The sequence below is a fragment of the Chrysochloris asiatica genome, unplaced genomic scaffold, assembly GCF_000296735.1.
Source record: "Chrysochloris asiatica unplaced genomic scaffold, ChrAsi1.0 scaffold00053, whole genome shotgun sequence".
NCBI lineage: Eukaryota > Metazoa > Chordata > Mammalia > Afrosoricida > Chrysochloridae > Chrysochloris > Chrysochloris asiatica.
Genome location: NW_006408571.1, coordinates 11456114 through 11465510, shown reverse-complemented (window position 1 = coordinate 11465510; position 9397 = coordinate 11456114). Strand labels below are relative to the sequence as shown.

The 9397-nt window shown below is 48.2% G+C and overlaps 2 protein-coding genes across 2 annotated transcripts; one reads left to right on the top strand and one right to left on the bottom strand.

Annotated features, from left to right (window-relative positions):
• The first annotated feature begins 281 nt into the window (after positions 1–281).
• On the top strand, positions 282–988 carry CCL27 (chemokine (C-C motif) ligand 27). The gene is given in 3 exon segments (XM_006863163.1): positions 282–351; positions 496–628; positions 829–988. Coding segments are annotated over 3 exon segments (363 nt in total).
• A 499-nt stretch (positions 989–1487) lies between these two features.
• IL11RA (interleukin 11 receptor, alpha) lies at positions 1488–8593 on the bottom strand. Its single transcript, XM_006863162.1, has 12 exons — positions 8494–8593; positions 8198–8258; positions 7135–7304; positions 6903–7017; positions 6726–6758; positions 6475–6641; positions 3589–3752; positions 2784–2925; positions 2347–2484; positions 2151–2247; positions 1854–1936; positions 1488–1504 (listed from the first exon to the last, which is right to left on the bottom strand). The coding sequence occupies exons 1-12, from the start codon at positions 8591–8593 to the stop codon at positions 1488–1490; spliced, it is 1287 nt and encodes a 428-aa protein (XP_006863224.1).
• Between the last annotated feature and the right edge of the window lie 804 nt (positions 8594–9397).

Below are 9397 nucleotides of genomic sequence, written 5' to 3'. Positions count from 1 at the left end.
AGTGTGAATTCTATCACTGAATGGCACTGTGGATCTTTGTACCATTAGTTCCCAAATCATGCACTACCCTCTCTCCTCAGTTTGTCTGTCCAAGGCTTAGAAGCACATGAGAAATGGTAGTCCTAGAAGAGGAAGGGGTCTGTGGCAACAGGCCCAAGAATTAGGGCCCAGGAGCTATATCACAGGATGAGCAGGGACATTCCTACCTGCCTCTGACTCACCTGGTGCCTTACATAAAAGGCAGGAGACTAAAAGGAATAAGAAGTTTCCAGGCAAGCAGCATGAAAGGGATCTTATGTGCCAGCAGCCTCTTGTTGCTACTGTTGTTGCTGAGCCCAGACCCTGGACCAGGTAAGTGCTTAGGGGTCTAGAAGGCTGGGCATTTGCATGAATGGGATAGTGGGGAGAAGGGGTCCAGGAAGTCCAGTCTTCAGCTATCTCGTGGGGGGTTCTGGATCAGGATGCCTCTGAACTCATGGACCCACTGTCCTCTAGCTTTGTTACTGCCACCCAGCTCCACCTGCTGCACTCAGCTCTACCGACAGCCACTGCCGGACAAGCTGCTGAGGAAAGTGATCCGGGTGGAAGTACAGAAGGCTGATGGGGACTGTTACCTTCAGGCCTTTGTGTGAGCCCTGACCCTACTCCTGATAATTGAGCCCTGATTCCAATCTCAATCCCAACTCCTAATGCTGATCCCAAATCCAGCCCTAACCCTTAATTCTGATACCAACTCAGGTTTTCAGTTTAGAGGCCTTTGCCCCTAGCCAATGGACCCTAAAATCCTCCTTAAGTCTTGACGATGGCTATGGACCTTTCTCTTCCCAGGCTTCACCTGGCTCAACGCAGTGTCTGCGTCCATCCCCAGAACCGCAGCCTAGCTCAGTGGTTTGAGCGCCAAGAAAGGAGGCTCCAGGGGACTCTGCCCAACCTGAAATATGGGCTGCTGGTGAAGATGCAATGACCCCACCAACAGCCAAAACAATAAAGCAACATTGAACAATGGTCTTTGACTGTGATTCCCCAATGCTATGCATTCCATTCCGGTGAGCCCTAAATCTGGTACTGGGAAATGTATCAATAACCAGAATTTCCATATTCTTTTTATTATTTGTACCTCCACACCCCATTGGGGGCAAGGCAAAAGGCCAAGGACCCACATACACTCCCCAGGCACCTATATACTTACATGCAGAAAACATATGTTCTCTGCTTCACATAAACATGGTCACACATGAACACACATACACACAGACACAGATCCTCAGGCTGGACCTCCAGCTCTAGAATGAAATCAGGTCCAGACTCCTGTCAGCTGGAAAGTTTGGAATCCAAGGTCTTACAGAAATGGGCTCCAAAGAGAACTTCCAGCTTAGACTCCCCTCTCATAGGGGGGATCTACTGTCTTGCCTGGAGTTCTATCTGTCCATCCACCTATACCATCAATACAGTTACAGGTGGAATCAGCTGAAGCCCTCCTGGATCCTCTACAGGTTTGGAGCTCCTAGAAGAAACAGGAGGAAAACCAGGGACGGGAGTAGGACTGGATTTTGGCCCAGACATCCTGAGGGAAGGGTCTCAGCTCTGATCCAAGACATCAAAGAATAAGGATGAATATTCAGCTCTGAGTCTAACACCCTGAGAATGAGAAAAGTGTTCAATTATGAGCCCCAATATCCTGAGAGAGAGGGAAGAGACTTATTTCTGAGCCCAAACATCGTAAGAATGAGAAGGGGACCCAACTCTGATGCCCACCAAGCTGAGAAAGACTACGGCAGCCAGCTCTTAATCCAGACACTCTCAAAATGGAGGCACATATCTCTGAGTCCAAGTTCCCTGGAGGTCTTACTCACTTGTAAGTTTATCCACTGGAATGATTGGGCCCAAGAATCCACGCTTTGGGGGTCCATTCTTCTGACCTAGTCTCAGTCTCAGCCTGGGGTATAAAAAGGCAGTTGTCTCCCTGACAACATGGGGCATTTCACTTTCCTCCAAAAGGGATTGTTAGTAAATGGTCAAGAAAGGAATCAGTGAATTCCAGAATTAGACAGGTTCAGTGGGAAGTCCTGCCGGGTGGGAACGGGGGTGACTTATGGGCTTCAGATCGTTCGTGGGGATCAGAAGTTGAAAGGCCAAAGGGAGACACTTACCAAAGTGCCAGTACCAGGGCCCCAGCCACGAGTCCCAGGAAAGAGAGGATTCCCAGTGATACCAGCATGGCTACTTGCTCCAGAGGGACTTGGTGGTCTAAGAGGAAACACCACAGGCAAGTGTGAGATCAAGTCTGTCCAAGCTCGGTGCCCGCTTCTCTCTGGAACTTCCGTTTGTCCATCTGCCCAAGCTCACCAAGAGGCTGTGGTCCAGGCTGGAGGGAGGGCTCTGAGGGAGTGAGACTACCCGCTTGTGACTGCACTTCCGGCTTCGATTGTGCCTGGTCCCCAGCTGGTGGCTGGCCCCCAGCTAGTATCTCCTTTGGTAGGGACCCTGAAAAGAGGCCAGATCTGAGAAGCATCCATATGCAGTGGAGTTGGGGGGCCAGGTCCTGCCAGGTGAGGCTAGGACCGGAATTGGATATAGGGGTGCTTGGGAAGAACTTATAAAGGCAGTACCAGTAATTGCAGGGAGGAGGCTAAGGGGCAGGGCTTAAACAAGGGCAGCACAGCAGTTGCTATGTTTGCAGGGGTGGGGCATGTGCCACATGTCCAACTTACACGTAGTAGTGGGCCTGCTGATAGATGCTGTGGGGTGGGTCCTCTGCACTTTCCCTGGGCTCTGTCTCTCACCAGTACTCGGAGTCCCCCAGACTTCGGGGCTCCAGGTGCTCCAAGTACCAGCATCCAGAAAGTCGCGGGCACTGACCCGAACTATATGGGGTAGCCCAGCCACAGCGTCTGTGATCACCTCTTCCAGACCAACCGGCTCTAGCTGGGGGTGAATATGACAGTGGGCGCATTATCTAAGTTGTAAGCATAGAGCCTAGTGGCCCCCCAATCCCAGTCTGCAAAGAGCTCCCCTTCTTCCCTGTCCTCTCCTGTGGAGCCATCTGGGCCTTATGTGGGGCAGCTAGTGGGATTTTCAGTCTACAGTGAATTTGGGGAAGACAATATTGTCTAGTGATCACATAGACTGTGGCATCAGACTGTCTGGATTCAAATCTTTCCTGTAACACTTACTGAGTGGCCTGAGGCCTTTCTATGCCTGTTTCTTCATTTGTAAAATAAGGGTGAATAAATTTAGATAATTTGTGTAGCACGGTGCCTGGCAGGGAGATTATTATCCAACGGAGCCCCAGCCCAAACTTGACATCAGTCAATCTTTGACTTGTCCAGAGTCAGGAATTCACTACCATCCTCAACTGGAGTATTGTTGTAAATAGAAAGGTTATTTTATTTTTTAAATCACTGCTGTGGATTAAGTGTTGAGCTGCTAACTGCAAGGCTCTAGTTACAGCCCCACATTGCAGAGGCTGTCTGTTGGTCTGTGACTCAGAGCTTGGCCCACTTGGCAGCCAGGGAGCCATGCCGGGCACCCAAGTGAAACCAAAGTCAGGACCCACAGGCCCAGACTGGGATGCGCTCCAAGCCTCACCGTGGACCAGGCTGGATGCTGCGCTGGGCGGTACTGTAGCCGGAATTTGAGCAGAAAGTGGGGCTGATGGGGCCAGGAGGCAGGGTACTTCCAACTGGCATGCAGGCGGCGGGGATAACCAGGTATTGGCTCCACTCGCAAGCCCTGAGGTGGATCAGGGCGCACTGAGGGCAGTGGAGACACAAAGTCAGGGCAGGCAAGAGGTAGGCTCCCCCCACCCCACGCCTTCCCCAGGGAGGAAAGTGTATGCTTAAAGGCACCAGAGTGAGGTGCTTCCAGGAGGCAGGTGAAGTCTTAAATTTGATCAGGACTTGACAGTCATCACTAGTATAACATGGGCTGAGATCTAGTAGCAGGGTTTTGACATGTTTGTTGAATGAATAAAAAGGGGACTCTACTTTCCATCCAAGGAAAAAAATGAGTTGCCTCAAATTCTAACGAGAGATTTAGTGCCCCTCTGCCATACACCTGAACTTAGAGACCATCTCAAGAACAGATCTAACACATTGAATACTAATGATCAGATGAGTTATGGGATGACATCAAGTATATCATACATGAAGAAAGCAAAAGGCCATTAAAAAGATAGGAAAGAGGTTAGTCCGAGTGCAGTGGGGTTTACAACTAATTGATCACAGCCAGTTACAGATTTCTTTGTTCTTTCTTCACCTCCACTACTTCACCTCACTAATCTTTAAAAAACAAGAAAGAAAGAAAAGACAAAAACGGATGTCAGAAGACTCTGAAACTTGTTCTTGGACATAGGATAGCTAAAGCAAATGAAATTAATGGTGAAGTAAAAGAGCTAAACAGAAATTTTCAAAGAACAGCTCAAGAAGACAAAGTAAAATATTATAATGAAATGTGCAAAGCCCTGGAGTTCGATAACCAAAAAGGAAGACTATACCCAGGATTTCTCAGGTTGAAAGAACTAAATAAAAACTTCAAGCTTCGACTTTGCTATACTGAAGGATTCTATAAGCAAAATACTAAACAATTCAGGAAACATCAAAAGAAGATGGAAGGAATACAGAGTCATTACACTGAAAAGAATTGGTCAAAATTTAACCATTTCAGAAGGTAGCATATGATGAAGCACCAATGGCATTGAAGGAAGAAGTCCAAGCTGCACTGAAGGCACTTGTGAGAGAAAAAGGCTCAAGGAATTGATGAAATACCAGTTGAACCATTTCAACAAAAACAATGTAGTGCTGGAACACTCACTAGTCTATGTAAAGAAATTTAGAAGCAGATACCTGGCCAATTGCCTGGAAGAGAATTATGTGTGCTCATTCCAAAGAAAGGTGTCCCAACAGGATGTGGAAATTATCAAATAATATCACATATAAGTAAAATTTTGCTGAAGATAATTCAAAATCATTTGCAGCAGTACACTGACAGGGAGCTGCCAGAAAATCAAAGTAGATTCAGAAGACAAGAATGAATGAGGAGCATTGCTGATGTCAGATGGATCTTGGCTAAAAGCAGAAAATACCAAAAAGATGTTTGTGCTTTAATGACTATGCAAAGGCAATCAATTGTGTAGATCAGCACAAACTATGGATAACATTTCAAAGAATGGGAATTCCAGAACACCTAACGGTGCTCATACGGAACCTGTACATACAAGGGGCAGTCATTCAAACAGAACAAGTGTTTCAAATTAGGAAAGTTGTACATCAAGGTTGTATCCTTTCACAATATTTATCAATCTGTATATTGAACAAATAATCTGAAAAGCTGGACTATATGAAGAATGTGGCATCATGATTAGTGGAAAACTCATAAACAATCTCCAATATGCAGATAATACAACATTGCTTGCTGAAAGTGAAGAGGATTTGAAACACTTGTTGATGAAGATCAAAGAATACAGCCTTCAGTATGGATTATAACTCAATGCAAAGAAAACAAAAATTCTCACAACTTGACCAATAAGCAACATCATGATAAACTGAGAAAAGACTGAAGTTGTCAAGGATTTCATTTTACTTAGATCCACAACCAATGCTCATGGTTTGAAAGCAGCAGTCAAGAAGTCAAATGCCATAATGCTTTGGGCAAATCTCTTATTTAAAGTGTTAAAGAACAAAGATGTCACTTTTAGGACTAAGATGAGCCTGATCCAAGCCATGGTATTTTCAATTGCTTCATATGCATGTGACAGTTGGACCATGAATAAGGAAGACTGGAGAAAAATTGATGCACTTGGATTATGGTGTTGGTAAAGAATACTGAAAGTATCAGGAGAACAAACAAATCTGTCTTGGAAGTACAGCCGTATGCTCCTTGAAGCAAAAAGGGTAAGTCTTTGTCTTACATACTTAGCGGGGACCAGTTCCTGGACATTAAGCTTGGTAAAGATGAGGGTCTGGCTACAACAATGGGCTCAAAGTAACAATTGTGAGGATGGCACAAAACTGAGGAGTGTTTTGTTCTGTTACACATAGTGTTGCTATGATTCAGAGCAGACTCCAAGGCACCTAACAATAATAACCACAACTTCCATACATTGACCAAGAGAAAGGAAGGTGGGAGGGGCTTCCATTGGGCAGCAAGAACATAAGATATGTCTTCAGAACAGGACCTAGAAGCAGGGAGTCAGAAAAGACTTATGGAGAGTGGAGTAATAATGCCAGGCTCTAGAGTGTATACTAATGTAAACCTGCTTTCTGACCACTGATCACTTGGGCTTTTTAGTTACTACAGGGCCACTGGTAAAAGAAACATCATTTAGGAAATTCTATACGCTGAAATGGGATCTGTGTTGGGAGGGATCTGTTTAGGAGATCTGTGGAGGGGTCTGTACGGAGGCACCTGTCCTCTGGGATTGGTTTAAGGGTTCTGTTAGAAGGGATCAGGGGGAGGTCTAGAGTGGGCACTCACAGATGCTCTGCAAGCTCACATCCAGCAGACGTGTGCTGGCCCCCAAGGGGTTCACCTCGGTCACATTGATCCGGTACTGGCTCCAGAACTCTGCCCCATGGACCACACAGCGGGCAGTCCCTGGAGGGTCCTGCGGGCATGGCCAGGGCCCAGTGGATGAATTCACCCTAGGAGAGAGTATGTGGTCTTGGGCTTTTGAAATGCACACTGTGGGACCCACGTGGAGCCCCAGTGTCTCCCTCTTATCCTACCTCTGGTCATCAACTCCTGGCACTGTTTTCTTCCTGGTGAGGAGAGGGGTAATCTCAGGTCAAGAAGGAAAAAAGAGGCCCCCAGGCCTTCCTCGGGGCCTTCCTCCTTGTCTCCCATGCCTAACTTATGTCAGCACACCCAAATGTATAGACACACACACCTAATCATGTACACACCTGTACGAGGTGAGGTAGCAGGTGGGCAGACTGCTGAGCTGACCCGGACTCCAAGTGCAGGAGAAATTCTCATAGTCAGCTGCTTGGCAGGAGACGACAGGACGGGCTGGAGGGTCTAGAGGCAGAGTACAGTTGGAGACCAAAAGTCCCCAGCACCTCCCCATCCCAGTGGGCTCACTCAGGGCCTAGGTTTGCTCAGGAGTTGCCCCCCAGTACTCCCTCCCCAACTCACAGCCCAGCTGCAGGGTCACAGTGCCTCCAACAGCACCATCTACAGTTCGGCAGATGTAGACGCCCTCGTCAGTGCAGTCTGCCTGAGTCAGAACTAGTTCATGCCTTTGACCAGAGTCAGGTCCCTGGAGCAGCCTTGGCTCTCCATCCCGAAACCAGAACACTGGGGTCCTAGGGGTAAAATGAGGTGAGGATAGACAAAATCCAAACCCATTGGCATCAAGTCAATGCTGACTCATAGCAACTCTATGGGAGTAGAACTGTCCCCCCAGGGTTTCCAAGACTGCAATCTTTACAGAAGCAGACTGCCATACATCTTTCTTCCTGCTAGTGGATGCAAACTGCTGACCTTTTTGTCTAGCAGCCGAGTGCTTAACCCAAGAGTCACCAGAGTTCCTTGAGGATGGACAGAGGGAAGATTTAAAGTGTAACACATACATGCCACAATTCTCCATCGGTTTTTCACTGTATTTTCAATAAAACTCAAGCTCTTTTCACCAGCTTTCAAAAACTTCTGTGTTCCTACCTTTTTATTTTCATTTTAGCTCCTACCCTCTCCTCTCACCCACTGCATTGAGTTCGGAACTCCCTTAGGGCATTTCCTCTGTCAGGGAAGCTTATACTCCAATCTGTGCAAGTCTGCCCCCACTTCCTGACTTTTAAAAACCAATTTCAAAATCACAACCTCAGAGAGGCCATCCCTGATCACCTAGTGAAAGTACCCACTCAGTTATCCTCTTCCAAGTCATTCTCTTTTGCTTCTCGGCTTTGGGTGTACCACTCCCAGTCAAGAGTCTTAAGTATTTATTGCCTGTCTTCCCCACTGAGATGTAAGCTCTGTAAGGACACGGGTCTTGCCTGCCTTGTATCCCCAGAGTTTAGACTAGCAGGTGCTCAGTACATACTAGTTGACCCTTCTGCTGAATAAAGACAGGTAGAGCATTAGAACAGATAAAGGAGTAAGTATTACAGACAGAGAGGGCATGGATAAGAGGGTCTGTGAGGACTGAGTAGGTCAAGAAAGGGTCCTAACTATCAGGCCAACAGTCAGGAGAGACACTTACCCAACAGTCACTCCGGGGCAACACAGCGTCACAGACTGGCCAAGATGCCCATACTGGAGCCCTGTGGAAGGTTATTTCAAAGTGAGCTCTTCCCTCACCCCCACCCCACCCACTTTGTGTGAGTGACAGGATTAGGATGAACTTTTGAATCTGAGAAGCAACATTAGATCAAAACATCATATTATAACCTGGAGACAGGTTAGGTATCAGGGGTTACAGGTTAAGCGTGGAAGGGGCCACAGTGTAAACAGCAAGTCACAAGTCAGAGTTGGGGGTGATAGTAGGGTTCCTCTCACCTGGGGGCCCCCAGGCCTGGGGGCAAGGGGAAGAGACAGATACCAGGGCTACAGTCACGGCCACCAGGACCCTGCTCAGCCCTGAGCGGCTGCTGCTCATCTGTGGAAAGAGAAGCAGTGTCCAGGATTGCTAAAGCCTGGCTCTTCCTCCCCAAACCTGGGGCTTCCAGGAGAAAAACTGAGGCATCAAGTGGGGATGTCAGGAAGCATTCCGGGAGTGATCATGAGCTCCGGTCTGAGGTCCACCTTTCCATGTTACACTCAGTGCTTGCTCTCTCTCTCTCTCTCTCTCTCTCACACACACACACACAAACACACACACACACACCGCCATCTCAGTCCTGGGCTTAGGTCCCAGAACAAAAGCCGGAGGCAACAGATTCTGCCAGCTATTCCCCCTCCCCCACGACCCTTGGCGCCCACCCCTGGCATTAAGTTCTGACATTCACTTGGACACTGGCGTTAACCCCTCCAATCCAGCGATTAAGAATCTTGATGTCCATCTCCACCTGGTCTAGGGCTAGTCACTGCATCTGACTGAGCTGGGGCAGCATTCATCACTCTCGGGTACAAGGATGTCGTGGTGAATCTGGGCCCACCCTGTACTCCTGTCACGAGGCCTAGCCAGCTTCTGGCTGCTAAATCTCTAGCCTGGACCTGGCTCCTTGGGTCACTCCACTGGGCCTGGCTCTGAAATTTTGTTGGTCTCGGGCCTGTGAGGCTGGAAGGGGCTAGGGTGCAGGCTGAGGCTGCAGAGTTAAGCAAATCCAGATGCCCTTGCTCCTGCCAGAGGCTGGGGGTGGGAGAGGAGCCAGCCGAAGCAGACAGGATGGCGGAGTGGGGAAGGGAGGCTGAGATGAGCTGGAAGCCTGCAGAAACAGGGGCCCAGGGGTGGCGGCCACAA